Source organism: Zootoca vivipara, chromosome 5 (assembly GCF_963506605.1).
Source record: "Zootoca vivipara chromosome 5, rZooViv1.1, whole genome shotgun sequence".
Classification (NCBI taxonomy): domain Eukaryota; kingdom Metazoa; phylum Chordata; class Lepidosauria; order Squamata; family Lacertidae; genus Zootoca; species Zootoca vivipara.
In genome coordinates, this window is record NC_083280.1 from 90866949 (window position 1) to 90884958 (window position 18010).

Below are 18010 nucleotides of genomic sequence, written 5' to 3' on the forward strand. Positions count from 1 at the left end.
AAGAGTTTCCGGTTTATTTAGTTCCTTGGGGAGACTGTGTTGTCCAATGTTAAGTTTTCCTTAAAAAGAAAAAGAAAGCTCTGAGATAAATAAGGCCTTCAGTAAAGCTTGTGTCCATTGTTTATTTGTGTCATTGCAAATGTTTTATTTTATTATTATTTAAATATTTACTAAATAAATATGATAGACCACATTTAGTGTTATGCAAATGCTTTTCAACTTTGTGCAGCAGGCACTTTTATTTAGTAAAATATTTAGTTTATATATCATGGATTTTTTATTAAAAATCTTGATTTCCCCCCCAATCATGTGTCATAGTAGAATATTCATTTTTTTATGTAAGAATTTTTTCTTCGCCAGGAAATACTCATTTTGCTCCATCTTGGGGGGGGGGGGATGTATTATTTTTTACAGCTTATAATGACAGGTTTGAAGTTATCTTTTTCTAGCAATCTCAAGGTTTTTTTAGGGAGAATCTCGACCAAATATTTTATTGACTTGTAATGTGTTGATATATGTGTAATTTTTCCATAAGTTGTTTTCTGTTCCCAGAAAACCTCTTTTTGTTAAAACGTAGCGTTTCTGATATCCTTTAAGTTTATTTGAAGACCTGACCGTCTGCCAAAATCTGAAATCAAAGACATTGATTGTTGATTGTTCATGATTTGTTAATAATAAAAAGAATAAGCAAATATTCAAATACAGTGTTGTGCACGATTTATTGGGATATTCTCTACTTTTGGGTCATTTCTTATGAGTTCAGCAGGAGGTTCTACATAAAAAGCAAATAAAGGTGGAGATAAGGCCTTGTTTAATAGCATTACAATTTGAATAAATATTACAATCCCTGTCATTGATATGAAGATAAGCCAAATTGTTGCTTTAAAGTTGATTAATGACTCCTATATATATTTTTTGGCCAAATTCCAGAAATTTTAATAAGCTTTTTAGAAAATCTCAATTAACTTTATTAAAAGCTTTGGTTGCCTGAATAGAAAGGACCATTGCAGGAGTGCTTCAGTGATTAATTATATTTAATGCGCCCCTTATAGAGTCAGCTATCTGCCCCGATTTAATTATTCAAATTAATAACCCTAGGTGCTCTATGACTTAGTCTACCTGTCAAAGTTTAAAAACCTATTTCAACATCTTGATTAATTACAACAATCCGTACAACTGGGATATTTACTTTATTTCAAAAGTAATATTATTCTAGATTTCTACCAGAAATCTGTAATACGGTAGGTTCACCTTCCAGCGATTATTAAAAAGTAGTTCTAAATTTGGAATCAAAATATTAATATAGGTTTTTTAATTTTTTTTTATAAAATTCACCTGCCATTTTCACCTGGCGATTGATGCTGCTTAATTGTTTATTTTATTTCATCTTCTGTTATGCTCACGCCTTAAGGCCTTCTCTTTGATTTTGGGTAACTTTAGGTTTACCGTAGTCATTTTTTGTAGAATGTAATTTAGAAAGTCCTTTACGATGATGGCGAGGGAGTCTTTGATTCCCCCCCCCCTTCTGAAACTGGATTCAAATTCCATCAAAATGTTAGGAAACACCTTACAGTCCTGTATTCTGCATATTTTATTTTCAGAGATATATTACTTTTAACATCATTCATGTGCATCAGTTACCTTAATGATAAAAATGCATCAAAATAATAAGAATAATTAAGAATATAAAAATAAAACAAAATAGAACAACATGCTGGTCCTTTTTTAATACCTGTGCTTCATAAAAAATAATGTGGCCCCCACCTGCACCCCAATTCCGTCGTTTTTTGTTATTGAAAACAAAAACAAAAATAGATTCGCCCGCCCGCCTTGTCGAAGACCCGCAGATCAATTCCTGCCCGCTCCGTCGTCCCCGCCCGACGCGCTTTCGGGGAGGCCGTTTCCATTTGATTGCTACTCGATTGGCCTCGCGCGGCACCCGTCGCGGGGCGGGGCGAGGCGACGGGGGCAAGATGGCGGCTTCCGCTCGGTGCTCCCGGCTCCCCTGCAGGGCCCTCCTGACTCCTCCGAGGGCGGGTAAGAGGCGGGGGCGACCACGGCAGCGGGGGGCGCGAATGGGGCTCCCTCCCTCCGCTCCCTCTTCGTAGCCGGGGGGGGGGGAAAGCGCGGCTGTCTCTAAGGGGCCGCCCTTCGGGAAGGTCACGGCGGCGCCTCCTCCGGTCCAGGGACCGGTGAGCCTGCGAGTTCCCCCTGGGCGACGCTCCCGAGGCGGCGGGGCGGGAAGGGCTCGGTGGTGAAGCCCGCGAGGCCCCGCTTTCCGCCTGCCCTTCGGAACTCCCTGCCACTGGAGGTGAGGCAGGCGCCTTCCCTCTGCTAGGCTAGAGGCAGCAGAACACCTGGGGCTTCTAAGTGGAGACTGTGGCAAAATCCCGAAAGCCGCTTCTCGCTTCTTTTTATTTACACATACGTCCCGACCCCCATTTCCCTTGTTTATCGTCTTTATTCATTTGAATAGAACCTCCCAGACTCGCTCAACGGTGTCTGGTAGGGCAGTTTGACAGTCTCAGGGGCAGGGCCGGATTGATGTTTGATGAGGCCCTAAGGTAATTTGTATGTCCAGATGTCCTTTGTCAACAACAAATTGTCGCTGTTTTTTGTGTTGACTATAATAATAATAGTTGCAGGTAGGTAGCCTTGTTGGTCTGAGTCGAAACAAAATAAAAAAATTCCTTCAGTAGCACCTTAAAGACCAACTAAGTTTTTATTTTGGTATGAGCTTTCGTGTGCATGCACACTTCATCAGATATCTTAAAACTTAGTTGGTCTTTAAGGTGCTACTGAAGGAATTTTTTTATTTTATAATAATTATAATATATATATATTTATACCCTGCCCATCTGGCTGAGTTTCCCCAGCCACTCTGGGTGGCTTCCAATCGAGTGTTAAAAACAATACAGCATTAAATATTAACTTCCCTAAATAGGGCTGCCTTCAGACTCTTGTAGTTTGAAGCAGAGGCGATTTTAATCTGCCTCGCATTTTAACTTTCTGTTATGTTTTATAGTAAGCTTGAGAATTTTTCCTCGCTTTTACTGCTTTGATCTTTTGTAAAGCACTTTGAGTTTTTTTGTTTGTTTTTGTTTGTTTTTTGTTTTAATCATAAAAACACAGAATTGTCGAGTTGGAAAAGGGACCCCAAGGGTTATCTCTAAGCCAACCCCCCTGCAGTGCAGGAATAATCAAGCGGTGTATGGTTTTTATGAAAAAATGAAATCATTAATGAAAATTAATAAAAGAGACTGAATAGTGCGGTAGGTGGATTAAGTGGTAGATACATGATGGGGTGACAGGAAGTCTATATAGATATAAGAATTTATTGTGATCTGAAGTAACAATTACTACTATTTTCTCTTTTTTCTGGATAAAGTTTTTGTGGTACTGTGGATAATGTGTTAACAACAACAACAACAACATAATTTAACAACAACAACAACAACAACAACAACAACAACATAATTTTTATTTGTCTCCCGGCCGAGGCCGGGCTCAGAGCAGCTAACATCATAAAAAAACACAATATACATAAAAACAGACATCAATTAATTAAAATACATCTTTAAATTAATTCAGACAAGTTAAAATCTGGGCAGGTGGCAATTATCAGGGTGGAACTGAGAGTGGTTAATAATTGCCAGGACCAACTGTTTCCACTGATCATACAAAGACCTGTGAGCGGGTTAGGGGCCTCCTTTGGGCTTGTTTTATACAAAGTAAGTCAAACTGCATCCTTCCTGCCCAAAGGCAGAGGTTGGAGCTCATGTCTTGTTTCAGCCACCAAGCTCATCAAACTTGAGCAAACTATGTGCTTTCTTTCACTGTTTCTCAGTCTAAACCATTGTTTCCCAACCTTTGGTCTCCAGCTGCTTTTTGGACTACAGTCCCCATCATCCTTGACCCCATCATCCTTGTCTTGCTAGCTAGGGATGATGGGTGTTGTAGTCCAAAAGCAGTTGGAGACCCAAGATTGGGAAACACTGGTCCAAACAACTTCTAGTAGTTGGTAGACTATTGTGGATTAACTATAACTAGGGATTCTCTGAGCTACTTGGTTAAGTGTGTAGTAACTGTCCATTCATGTATCGCTTCCATTTTCTTGTATTTTAGGCTATGGTGCTTCTGCAGCTGCATTTCCTGTACTCCAGCAAGACCGTCAGGTTCATCACTCGGTGATTCCTCATGGAAGGAGTGGGCGCTCCTCTGTCAGTGGCATTGCGGCCACTGTCTTTGGGGCTACAGGCTTCCTGGGACGATACGTTGTCAATCGCCTGGGTAATTTTCTCCAAAATTAAATTTGAGGTGTCTGGATATTTAGCAGGAAAATGAATCTGATATAGTGTCTCTTGCAAAATGTAAACCCATGTGTAAGTTTGCAAAGCTAACCCTAACCCTTTGGGTCCCTTCCAACTTTGCAGTTCTACGATTCCTCCTCCTGTTGCTTGACACTGGGACCTGTGATTCAACATCTTGTATTGCCTGCACATATTCGAAATGTGAAGGTCTTAACATGTGTCCATTGTAGCTGATTGCATGCCTTGCTTTTCACTAAATGTCCCAATAGTTACTGTGTGCCTAAATACCAAACTTCTTCTTTTTTCTTTCTGTTACCCATTTAAAGTACAGTCGTACCTCGGTTTACGAACCACTCGGGTTGCGAACAGTTCTGGTTACGAACTCCGCCCCCCCGGAATTGTTTTCGGCGCGCGTGCGTCCCGCGCATGCGCAGAAGCGGGGCGCTTCGCGCATACGCAAAGCACAAAAACGCGCTTTGCGCATGCGCAGAAATGGCGCTCAGTTTGCGACCTTTTCGGGTTACGAACTGTGGAACGGATCATGTTCGTAACCCAAGGTACTACTGTATTCTGGGGCTTTCAATAGAACTCCTCCGCTCAATGTCCTTACAATCTGCCAAAGCCACAGTCATTACTAGGTTGTGGGACATTGAGAGACAGGATCTTATAGCGGCAGCAGGCACAACATGTTCCCCCCTTCTTTTCCACCTCCCGTGGGCTCATGAAACAAAACCTAACTATCTTGACTTCCTACTGAACCCACAGGAAAGAAGGGCATTTTCGTTGGCCAGGTTCAATGCAAATCCATCGAACCTCCTGTGGGGAAGATTCTCGGGCAGGGCGAAGGATGAGAGGATCTGTCCGTGTCATGACCCTCAGGTGGAAAGCCTTCCACATATGGTTTTTCATTGTAACCTTTACGTCGACCTTCGTCAACGGTTCCTGGACCGGCTCTGCATTCCCAGAGGGAGACCAGAGCGGGAAATCTTGCGGTTCCTCTTGCTGGGGAAGGACCCGGTCCTCACCGAGATGGTGGCTCAATATCTTAATTTACTATTTTCTCGGCGTTGTACTCTGCAGTCGTCTGAGTCGCCGGAAGCCCCATTGTCGTGAAAGCGGATGGCGGATTATTCCCTTCCCTCTCTTGGCACAGCGTTTGCCACAGTGACAGTTTTAATCTGTTATTATTTTGTATGCGAGTTTGTTTGATGCCAATAAAGGTTTTACTTACTTACTGGTGCCAGATAGGGATGGGAAGCAGGCTACATCCCCAAGGAGCCCTTGCGGTTCAAGAAGGTAGTTTTCAACCCTTTTATCACCTGAGTCCACCTCTTAAAGGTCCCGTCCCCGTCCTCCCCACTGTTACAAAGGTTGGGTGCCACCTTCAATCTCTGCCAAGCTGTTGTAAGATTCCAGGGGAGTTCCAGGCACTCACCCAGGGTCTGTGTTGTGTTTTTTTTTGAGAATCAAGATACGGTGGAGGCTGTCCTAAAAATATGATTTATTCACATATTTATACATTCAGTCTGCATAGAGGGAGTACAGATCTTCCAGCACGGTATCAGCTCTGGAGTCCAAGGCATCTCTTCCAGCCTGCCCAAGATGGGTCTCTCTCTCTGTTCCCCCATCTTCTTCCCTACACACCTTGCTAAATACACTTTTATTGTTACCTCTCTCACACACCCATCACCTTGGCAACCTCTGTCCCTGCAGGTCCAAGATTCCGCTAAGATGGGCCGCCCACACCTTTTGTTATGTTAATACCTCTGCTCAGCCAGGCTGATTTGTGTAAACCTGGCCAGGGTTTCCCTGTCTGGCCCAGTTCTGCAGCATGCATTTTCATTCATATCCCAAATAATCAAAATCCTACCATTAATTAATTTATACCCATCCCAAAACCAATAACACCATGTTGGTTTTGCAACTCACATCTTTTAAATGTGTTCAAGAACTTGAGTTACTCCCAGCAGGGGAACAGATTTTTAAAAACATTTTAAGTAGGTCAATCAATCAAATAGATCCAGCTGCTCCTTTTCCCTTTTGAAACGTCCCTCAGTTTCCAGGGTAGCTTGCTGTGTTGTCAGAAGCTGTGAAACCAAAATTAAAATGTCTGCAGGGTATGTAGTGTTTGGATTGTGGCTTCCATGAAGCCACTTTGGAAATACAATTTAAAGAAATAAAAGTTATTGTATTGATTACAGCAGGTAGAGTCCTATAGCTAAGCATTGATGTTTTCTGAGTGCTTAAAATAGAACATCCTCAATTAATATCATGCCCTAGTTCTTCTTTTAAAACCCCTTTCTAATTTTAGGGCGTATTGGCTCCCAAGTCATCGTCCCATATCGCTGTGAGCCTTATGATATCATGTACCTTCGACCCATGGGTGACCTGGGACAGCTCCTGTTCATGGTATGCTCTTTGTAATAATCCAGTCTGGTTAATGATCGACCAGCATCACTTGCTAAATAGTTGAAAGTTGGGTATGGGCCATAAATAACATCTTCCTAAAATGCTTTTTGTACTTTGTTTCATTTCTCTCTTGATTTGTGCTGTGGCTATCAGGAATGGGATCCGCGTGACAAAGATTCTACCCGAAGAGCTCTTGAGCACAGCAATGTAGTCATCAATCTTGTTGGCAAAGAGTGGGAAACAAGGTAACTTTCTTCTTTGGCTCCCTTGGATAGATTGAGTAAAGATAGCTATAATTTTTTCTTCTAGAAAGGGAAAAATAAAACTATATGAGGTTCTAGGGTTCAGTCTGATTTTCCCCCAAAGAAAAGACCCATTTCTTATGCCTTACATCATGGGTAGGCAAACTAAGGCCCAGAGGCAGGATCCGGCCCAATCGCCTTCTAAACCTGGCTCGCGGATGATCTGGGAATCAGCTTGTTTTTACATGAGCAGAATGTGACCTTTTATTTAAAATGCATCTCGGGGTTATTTGTGGGGCATAGGAATTGCTTCATTTTTCCCCTTTAAAATATAGTCCAGCCCTCCACAAGGTCTGAGAGACAGTGGACCGGCCCCCTGCTGAAAAAGTTTGCTGACCCCTGCCTTACATTTTCTTTGTGGATGCATCCTAGTGATGCAAAGACTCAGGGCAGAAGCAGGAGGAAGGTTTATTTCCCTGGCACAGATGCTTTTGAATGGAAAACTGTAACACACTTATGAAGTCTTCTAAAATTAGTGATTTAAAATACTTTAACTGCCCCTTTCCTCTCTCAAACACAAAAATTGACAGCATCAGGCAATTACAACCCCACGTACTGTAAGCACGTACAGTTCTCATACCTTCTTGTCTGCTCAGATTCCTTCATCTTTTGCGCACAAAAGAAACTGCTGTATCTTTGGAAATCCGTAAACCAGACCTAGGAACCAGCCAAAAGGACAGAGGGAAGGGGACCAGAAGTAGAGGCAGAGGGCCTTCTCAGTGGTGGCGCCCGCCCTGTGGAACGCCCTCCCATCAGATGTCAAGGAAATAAACAACTATCTGACTTTTAGAAGACATCTGAAGGCAATGTTTGATGTTTTATTCTGTTTTAAATCTGTTGAGAGCCACCCGGAGTGTCTGGGGAAACCCAGCTAGATGGGCGAAGTATAAATAATAAATTATTATTATATTATTATTATAAATAAACCTGTGTATCCTGTGGCTTATCTGTGCCAGCATGGTGGAAAATGAAGGAGGGGTGGGTGGTTTTCTGTTTCCTGTTGCTTTTTAGGACTCATTCTTTAGTACTCTCTCAACTTCAGAGCTGGTGTATGTTTCTGCCATCTTGGGGAACTGGGTTCTATCAGGTGTTCAAAACATCTCCTGTCCATTACCTCTGTGATGTTTGCAACAGCCCTGGAAGGCATTTTCAGTATATCTTATCTTCATTTTTCAATGGCTCACAATTTTTGGCTGCCCTTGGTAAGAAAGGCTAACAGCTGATTTTCTGGTTTGGCCCTGTGCTGCTGAGTTGCAGCCAGATAACCCTCGGATAACCCCCCAATTTTGCAGATAAAGATCAGCTACTGACTTTGAGAAGAAAGCTGAGGCTTGTCATGGTCACAAGAGGGCAGTGGCACATTTGCCATAATGAGCAATAATTTGCTGAAAGAGACTGAGTTACCTTAGGCTACCTGGTAAGTTGTGGGGTTTTGTACTCCTTTAGGATTGCACTCTTAGGCACTATGCTTCACCATCAAGGCTGTGATATGATGACCTGCTAAATTTTGTAAGGAGTTTGGTTTTTATTCTGTTCTTTATGCTTTATTCCAGTCACTTTAAGTACGAAGACGTCTTTGTTAATATTCCCAGGGAAATTGCTCAGCTCTCAAAGCAAGCTGGGATAGAAACTTTTGTTCACATTTCTCATCTGAATGCAGACGTGAAAAGTCCTTCAAAATACCTTAGAAATAAAGTAAGTTTTTCATTAGTTGAAATGAGGTTTGCATAGTGTTTGAACAGTTTTAAAATTCTTGTGTAGATTTGTCGGAAACGTTAACTGTTGAATGTCTTTTGTCCTTTCTCGTGGGTGGCTAACACTAATCGGTTCACTTTCTACTATGATTAAGCACAATGTCACCTGTAGTTATTTGTGTTTGTGTTTGTGTTATTGTGTATGTCTGCACCTTTTCATACAGATTTCCTAGATGCCATAAGGCTGCTTTTGAAAAATATTTCAAGAAAATTCGATTTTTGAAAAACTGAGTGACTCCGATTACTTAAATTTGTATACACTTACTGGTTGCAAAGAGGAATTTTGGAAAGACACGGTCTGTGGGCTCATTCACACTCCCGCTTGTCCTGGGCCTAGAAGGCATGGGATATGAGCAGTGCTTTCTAGGTACTGGTCCGAGCAGTTTTGCCTTCTGCTTTCCCCTAGAAAACCTGCTCTTTAGTGATAAATCAGAACAAACAACAATCCATTGAAAACCTGGTTGCTGTTTGCTCCAGTTCAGTCCTAAACTGGGTTTTCCTAGGGAAAAGTGCTGGAGGAAATGGAAGTGTAGATAAGCCCTTTGATGGATTTTCTGTCTTTTCATTCATTGTAGTTACCCTGCTGTCTGCATGGACTTTATTCTGTTTGCTGTTAATTCTTGTGTTTCCTAGGTTACATATTTCACGGTGCTAAATATGTGTTCTGCCTGATAGACTGGAACATTTTATTATTAATAATAATATTTTATTAAGAGAATTTCATTTATAAAAAGAGAGCGAGGAAGAAAGAATGAAAGAAAAGAAAGTGTGTGAGAATGAAAAAAGAAAAGAAAAAATACTGTTAGGTTGCCATATGTTAATACGTATATAGATTTGTATATTCTTGCAAACCTAGGCTGGAATTTTAAAATAAATAAATAAATACATTATGCCAAAGGGCCAAGTGTATGCAATGTGTTACCCAAGGGTATCTCTAAAATTTATTATAGTTTCGTAGTATTGTGTATCTTGAACTTGCATGGGAAATTAATCACTTTCTAATGACCTGATGGCAGGCCATTGGAGAGAAGATTGTGAGGGAAGAATTTCCAGATGCCATCATCATGAAGCCTTCTGAAATGTACGGGAGAGAGGATAGGTTTTTCAACCATTATGCAAGTAAGTACACTCCTTGCAGCATAAAATTTGTACTTTCTCCTTGGGAGAAAGTAATATCAGAGAGCAAGGGATGGAATATCTCTTCACACTGCATTTGCACTTAATTAGAATTGTAGAATAATTGTGAAAATCTGTATTAAGATCTTACTCAAATCTATTCGGCAATCATCCTTGAGCTTTTGCTTCAGATCTTATGGTGCCAGGAAAGAATATGTTTTTTAGCCTACTGTACCTTTTATTCCATGGGAAATGTGTTGTATTCATGGGCCAACAGATGAGCTTTCCTGTAAATAGCAGAATCCTAATTGTCTTGCATGGGCTTTGCATAGCTAAGTGAACTAATTTCACTCCAGCCCACCAGAAAATTCTATCTGTTTCTGAGACTTAAGTTTAGCATTGTGAGTGTACAGTATGCCAAGCCAGTACAGAATATATATAACTTCCTGAAGATGTTTGCTTGGTTTATTTTTATTTTTTAAAAATGAAATCATATTCCTGAGTCCCTCCCTATTAGATCTCCCCTCCACCCCGCCCCGGCCCGCCCACACTTATTCCCATCTTTGTCATATTTCAGCCCAGGCGAAATGGAACTTCTAGAACAGTGCTTCCCAATCTTGGGACTCCAGCTGTTTTTCAGATTGCAATTCCCATCATCCCTGACTCATGTTAGCTAGGGATGATGGGAGTTGTAGTCCAAAAACAGCTGGGAACCCAAGTTTGGGAAACACTGTTAAAATGCTGAACATGATGACCTCTGAAATTTTAGAAAATGTGTGTTTTAACCCTTTTGTATTTTATATTGTACTATACAAATATATGCCAGTCATTTTAATTACAAATATTAACAACAGTTGCAGATAATTACCGTGAGTGAAGCATGTAGTTGTTGTAGTAAGTAAATAAATAAACTGAACATATGCTTCCTATTGATAGTTTCCTTATGAGTATGCAGTTTTGGAGCAACATGACCATAATTTTTTCATGGGTTTATTATGTTTCTTTACTACTTTTAAAGCAGGCATCCCCAAACTGCGGCCCTCCAGATGTTTTGGCCTACAACTCCCATGATCCCTAGATAACAGGACCAGTGGTCGGGGAAGATGGGAAATGTAGTCCAAAACATCTGGAGGGCCGAAGTTTGGGGGTGCCTGTTTTAAAGTGATCAGTGCTATCTCAGCGACCCTTACAACAGATTATACCCATCGTAGAGATGGGAAATGGAGCTAGGAATGAATGACTTGTCTGAGGCCACTTGTATATTCATAGCAAAGACAAGATTTGAACCAGGGACTTCCAGCTTCATAGATCAGTCTCTCCTGACACCCCACTGCATTGGCGTAACATTTTTAAACAATAATGTTCAATTGCCAAATCCAGTAGCTCGTATCCAAAGAGCGAGTTTCAGCTTGCTGAAAGATTTGAGCATCCTCAGTTAAAGTGTTTACATTTTCTTGGGCCAGATGCAGGAGATTCGTGCAGTGTGCCCTTAGTGCAGGCAATTCTCATGACACCTTCAGGTGCATTTGAGAGCTTGACTTTCCAGTACTTATTGTTATTGCTCTTTGATCTCTAACAGCCTGACTTCTATCCTCCAATAATTTATCTATCTTAATTCAGACATGCGCTGGTTTTGGGGCGTGCCTATGATTGCTATGGGCAAGAAAACTGTGAAGCAGCCTATCTATGTAGGTTATGATACATATTTTATACCTCTTTTCCTTTTGTATATATTTCATTACATTTTTGACTTTGCTTTTTAAAAAAGGTAACTTTAAAATATATGCTAATTTTTCTTAAATATTATCCCATAGGTTGTTGATGTAGCAAAGGCTATAATTAGTGCTATTAAGGACCCCGACTCAAAAGGAAAAACTTATGCATTGACTGGGTAGGTTGTTGATTATTATTATTATTATTATTATTATTACCCAGACCACCTTAAATCACTACAGGCATTTCCCAGCCTCCTTTGTTGTTTTTAAAACTCTGCAGTGGATTTAGATCAGGCTTCCTCAACCTCAGCCTCCAGATGTTTTGAGACTACAATTCCCATCATCCCTGACCACTGGTCCTGCTAGCTAGGGATCATGGGAGTTGTAGGCCAAAAACATCTGGAGGGCTGAGTTTGGGGATGCCTGATTTAGATGGTATGTGTTCACTACAGATACCTTCTTTTATTGGACATCAGCCAGTAGCTGCTTTCCATAAATTGTAGTTTCAAAAGGCAGTTGTATAAGCATTTGGGGAGAATGCTATTTTCCCTGTTCACCTACCTGAACCCCTAATTTTATTATACCCTTAAAGTATGCATAAATTCTACAAGAATATTGTGTTAGTCAGTTGTGAGAAGAGAAGTTCAAGAAACATAACCACCTGGAACCCCCCTTGCCACCTCTTGGCAGAGATTAGGGGTGGCGTGCAACCTTTGTGACAATTTTTTTGGCTATATTTTTACATAATTAAGGTTTGGTTGTGGGTTTGGGGGGGAGGCGTTGGTGAAAGTTGCTCATTACCAGTGACCATCGTGGCTAAAACAAAGGCTTTCATATATCCTTCCTGTTGGTACCAAGCACCCCATTTTAGACCAAGGCCTCATTCTCAAATTTACAACTTAATGTCCATTTCTTTGCAGCCCTAACAGATACCTTCTTCACGACGTGGTAGAATATGCTTATGCAGTACTCCACAGAAGTTTCTTTCCATATCCTATGCCCCGTCCTCTGTATCAGTAAGTCTTAATATGTTTTTTGTTGACAAGTTGTTACCTCTGAGGGTCCAACTACCTGTGTTGGTTGTTTGGTTTTTCCCCTTGTGTGCGCACACAGATATGTTCATCTCTGCCATTGAAAGCAGGTGCGCAGGCCGCATTCTTCAACAGGGGACTAGGCCTGGATTTTGGAGGGAATAGAAGAGATGTTATCTCTGTTTAGGGGTGGGGAATGTTTTTGGGAGGTGGATTACTGGCAGAGAAGGCAGGCTTAAGACACACCTCTTCTCTATGTACTATCTCTGTCTGTTTGATTGCAATTGCTGTATGCTTGCTTTTGGGAGTGAGAACTGGACCTCATTAGATTTCATGTGTAGCTTGAGCCTTAATCAGTCTGGACTCAGGTTCTGCAGTTGAGTTAGGGAGGTGGCATTAAAAATATGTGCCAGGAGAATTTTTCTGCCTTCCGTCGCTCAAGGTGAAGAGAGCCCTAAGCAAGAGCATGTAGCCACTCTATTTTGGGACCTCTGAAATGGCAACCAGAATGCTCTCAGGAAAACTTTTAACTGGTTGTTGTTGTTGTTATTATTATTAATAATAATAGTAATAATAATTAATAATTTATTATTTATACCCCGCCCATCTGGCTGGGTTTCCCCAGCCACTCTGGGAGGCTCCCAACAGAATCTTAAAAATATAATAAAACTTCAAACATTAAAAACTTCCCTAAACAGGGTTGCCTTCAGATGTCTTCTAAAAGTCAGATAGTTGTTTATTTCCTTGATATCTGATGAGAGGGCGTTCCACAGGGCGGGTGCCACTACCGAGAAGGCCCTTTGCCTGGTTTCCTGTAACCTCACTTTTCACACTGAGGGAACCGTAATGCGTTTTGAGAAGAAATGGCCCCCCTCCCCATCATTTTAAAAAGGGGCTTTCTCCGGAGGCCCCTGGAGGGCATTTGGCATCCTAGGGAAAGGTGCCTTGAACCCTGACCATGGCTTCCCTCCTCCAGCCTTTGCCCTGATCTTTCTGGGTATGAGGCCCTCGCCCAGGTTATGCAGTGGCCACAAGACACTGATGACTTAGCAGGTCCAGGAAGCCCATTCCAGCAATGGAAACTGGGAACCTTGTGGCAGGTCTCATCCAGGAAAGAGCAGACATGGATTCAAGGACCACTCTAATAATAAGCCCAAGAAGGGAAGCAGACCCAAATCATATCCTTCACCCCCCATCTGCCACCCCACCTGGTGAAGTCATCTGGAATTGGCCCTGTCTATATGTACTCCAAAGGGTGGTACCATCTCAAATATGATGGATGCCCTCCATGAGATTTGCAGAACAGAAATTACTATTACACATTTTCAGGTTTCAGATAATCAACATTATTAAGGGAATTGTCAGATTCTGCTCCAGTCCCGTCCTCCCCTAGCTCAGTCCTCTCAGCACTTCCCCAACTTCAGCACGTGTGGCTTGTGGCTTCGGTTAACTTTCCTTTCAACAGTTACTTTGGTTGATAGAATTAATAAATACTGTATATTCCTGCGTATAAGACTACTTTTTAACCCAGGGAAATCTTCTCAAATGTCGGGGGTCGTCTTATACGCCGGGTCGTATTTTTTATACGGCGATTATATCCCAAACTCTGTATTTTAACTGGAAATGTTGGGGGTCGTCTTACACGCCCAGTCGTCTTATACGCCGGAATATACAGTACAAAGTAGTCTGTTTTGTCTGGTGGAGCAATTCGAAGGAGAATCTGAAACTTCACTAGCCAATTTGAGAGAAGAACAGTTCTATCATTGCCAGTGTTCAGCCATGGTATTAATTATTGTGGCACTTTGAATTACAGCTTACTTGCAAGATTGTTTGAGATAAATCCTTTTGAGCCATGGATAACAAGGGACAAAGTGGATCGGGTAGGTGTAAGATTGTTTTCATTTTCATCTCGTTTATTGCTTATCACCTGCGAATCCTAAAGTCGCTAAGAATGGAACAAAATGCAATTAATACAGAATATCAGAATGATAATCAATATAAGAACTCTCTCTATATATGAATACAGAACAAGTTTATCTCTGTGTGTGGTTTCTCAGTATTATTTTTAGGGTTGAATGCATTCTAACATTACACACGTATGGAATTTTTTATTAATGGGATGGAATCAATGTTTAGTTTTTGAGTTGCAACGTATCAATTATCAGGTGTCAGCAAACTTTTTCAGCAGGGGGCCGGTCCACTGTTCCTCAGACCTTGTGGGGGGCCAGACTATATTTTGAAGGGGGAAAAATGAACGAATTCCTATGCCCCACAAATAACCCAGAGATACATTTTAAATAAAAGCACACATTCTGCTCATGTAAAAACATACTGATTCCCAGACCGTCTGCTAGCAGGATTGAGAAGGCACTTGGGCCAGATCTGGCCCCTAGTTTGCCTACCCATGAATTAAATCTTGAATTGTGCCTTACTTGAAGCAGACTTCTTATTTGTAGAGGGCGGGGAAGCAGAGGTACCGGTAATTTTCTTTCAGACTAGTCCCCCTAAACTTGATGCCCTAAAGATGTTTCTGTTTACAACTCCAGCCATAATGAAAAACAGTTAGGAATGCTTCGTGTCCAAAGCACCTGGAGATCTTTAGGTTGGGAAAGACGGCTGCAGACTGTTGAGTCCATTCAAGATTGCCAAGAGGTAGATGCAGGGGTACAGATGTACCAGATCCAAAGCTAGCAGGGGACCTTGACTATGAGCTTTCATTTTAAAAAAGTATTTAACGTCCTAGAGAAAATGTTATAAAGCAAATGTCTAAACACTGTTCTAAGCAATTACTGTGGTGGGATGAATCTGCCTGGCTCCTCCCACCTTTTGTTGTTTTAGCCAATGAGCAATGTCAGAGCTGTGACTGACAAGATAATTGTTTGGACGCCAGACAAGAGGAATCCCTGGGGTCCTAAAGAGCTGCAGTTTCCCTCTCCCCTTTAGTGCAGTTTTCTTTCCTGCTTCTTTCTTGTTTTCTAGTCTTTGGAACCTGTGTAGCTCTAAAGGCTTCATCTCCCGTTACCCTTCCTTTTTTCTTAATAAGCAGGATGCATCTTTTTGGTGGTGGGTCAATCGGATATCAGGTATTCCCTAGAAGTTATTGTTTGCAAACCCCCAATAAGAGTGGGTGGGTGTTAGAGGACCCTCCCATATGACAAGTGCAAAATGTGGAAACTTTGCAAAGAGCCTTAGGCATGTCTTCTGCTGTGCAGGAGTTTAAGTCCAGGCACACATTGAGCTTAAATCCAGACCCAAAAGTTGTGACAATTGCAATTCTAGTCTAATCACAGATAGGAAAATAGAATCCAAACTGTTCTTTGGTAATACACTCAACATTCTTGCCTCTGACCAGGTATGAGAGAGAGATGTTAAAATTGGCAAAGTCTAATTGTATATTTTGTAGCTGAAGTTAACTTTTTATTTCACACTGTTTCATGTGAAACTCTTAATGAACTCTTTGGAATCTAAAGAACCCCCCCCCCCCCAAATAAGATCCAAACAATATTGCATACTTGATTTGTAAAGATGCAGCTGTGTGAGAGATGAATTTATAAGATGGCTCACCGTTCACTCATTTCTTCTTTGTTTGTTTGTTTGAAGTTCCATACCACAGATATGAGGTTCCCTGATCTTCCTGGCTTGGAGGACTTGGGTATTGTCCCAACTCCTATAGAACAGAAAGCAATTGAAGTCTTGCGTCGCCACCGCACATTCCGCTGGCTGGAAGCTGAGCTTGAGGAAGCAAAAATAGTCAAGCCTGTTACCGACATGTAATCTACTTTGAGAGTTTTTCAGACTGGTTACACTGAACTCATTTCTGAAGAAATCTGTACATACAAAGCTAAAACCCTATATAAATCATGTAACCTTTACAATATTAGTGTCACTTGTTTTATTCAGGAGTACGATATGCCAAGAAAATCCTGTATTGTCCCTTTGTAGATTTTCGTAATGAGGGTGCCAGACCCCTGCTCAAGAGGTATGTTATCTGTCGGATCTGTGTCCCTTGCTTTCAGACATGTTAAAAAGATTGAGCTAAGCACTCCAGATCAGCAGAGGACCAGTACTGTACTTTAGAAATGAAGCTGCCTTTGATTTCTCTTCCAAATAATAATAATAATAATAATAATAATAATAATAATAATAATAATAATTTATACCCCACCCATCTGGCCAGGTTCCCCCAGCCACTCTGGGCGGCTTCCAACAAAATATTAAAATACAGAAATCCATCAAACATTAAAAGCTTCCCTAAACAGGCCTGCCTTGAGATGCCTTCTAAAGGTCTGGTAATTGTTCTCTTTGACCTCTGGTGGGAGGGCATTCCACAGGGTGGGTGCCACTACCGAGAAGGCCCTCTGCCTGGTTCCCTGTAACTTGGCTTCTCGTAGCGAGGGAACCGCCAGAAGGCCCTCGGCACTGGACCTCAGTGTCCTAACAATAAGTGGAAGTGGTTTGTACTCAGTTCTGTCAGCGTGTAGGACAAAGGCATTGTGCCTCCTGTATACAGTGGAATGCTGCAATTCCAGATTTCAGTATCGGAATTAGCAAGGCTTGGTTGCAAGGGCTGTTGCTTGTCTACACTTCTTTTACCCTTACAACTGGTCCCAATCCAGTGTCAGCGATGCTGAACAGTTTTAGCCTTTGTTTGTTTATTAAATTTGTATACCGCCTTCATCCGTAGATCTCAAGATGGTTCACGACATAAAATACAATATAAAAACACAAAATGCATAATAAAACAAGAATAAAAAACAAAAACCAGTAACCCCCTCCCCCACACACAAACACATTTAAAGAGTATAAGATGTTAATCAGCCAAAGGTCTGGTTGAAGAGGAATGCCCTGGGGATAGCATTCTGCAAGCAAGCGCGGAGCCACTGCAGAAAAGGCCTATCCTTGTGCTGCCACCCTCCGGACCTCTCATGTAGGAGGGCACACAGAGGATGATCTCAGAGGATGATCTCAGGGTCTGGGTAGGTTCATGGATGAGGGAGGTCTTGCTCTGGGCCAACCTGGCATTCAGCAACAGCAGCCACAGACCCGAAGGCTGGCTGATAGGACAACTGGCATATGGCACAGTCAGTCACTGTGTGCCCCAGCCTGTCCCAACTCCCAGCTCCATACCTCCTACCTTGAACGACTGTGATTGCGGGTCCCCCTTGCTCTCCCCTGCCCCTCTCTTCTCAGGCACATCCTAAAGGTAAAGGTAAAGGGACCCCTGACCATTAGGTCCAGTCGTGACCGACTCTGGGGTAGCGCGCTCATCTCGCATTATTGGCCGAGGGAGCCGGTGTACAGTTTCCAGGTCATGTGGCCAGCATGACAAAGCCGCTTCTGGCGAACCAGAGCAGCACACGGAAACACCGTTTA

General features: G+C 41.9%; 1 protein-coding gene across 1 annotated transcript; it reads left to right on the forward strand.

Annotated features, from left to right (window-relative positions):
* The first annotated feature begins 1944 nt into the window (after positions 1–1944).
* On the forward strand, positions 1945–16512 carry NDUFA9 (NADH:ubiquinone oxidoreductase subunit A9). Its single transcript, XM_035138291.2, has 11 exons — positions 1945–2037; positions 4126–4290; positions 6622–6719; positions 6873–6964; positions 8575–8716; positions 9792–9894; positions 11512–11579; positions 11706–11782; positions 12527–12622; positions 14451–14517; positions 16238–16512. Exons 1-11 carry the CDS (start codon positions 1974–1976, stop codon positions 16409–16411), a joined length of 1146 nt encoding a protein of 381 aa, XP_034994182.1. The 5' UTR covers positions 1945–1973; the 3' UTR covers positions 16412–16512.
* The last annotated feature ends 1498 nt before the right edge of the window (positions 16513–18010 follow it).

Coding starts and splice junctions, on each gene's coding strand:
- NDUFA9 (XM_035138291.2), top strand. CDS start 1,974: ATGGCGGCTTCCGCTCGGTGCTCCCGGCTCCCCTGCAGGGCCCTCCTG. Junction 8,717..9,791: donor CAAAATACCTTAGAAATAAA/GTAAGTTTTTCA, acceptor ACCTGATGGCAG/GCCATTGGAGAGAAGATTGT. Junction 12,623..14,450: donor ATGCCCCGTCCTCTGTATCA/GTAAGTCTTAAT, acceptor TTTGAATTACAG/CTTACTTGCAAGATTGTTTG.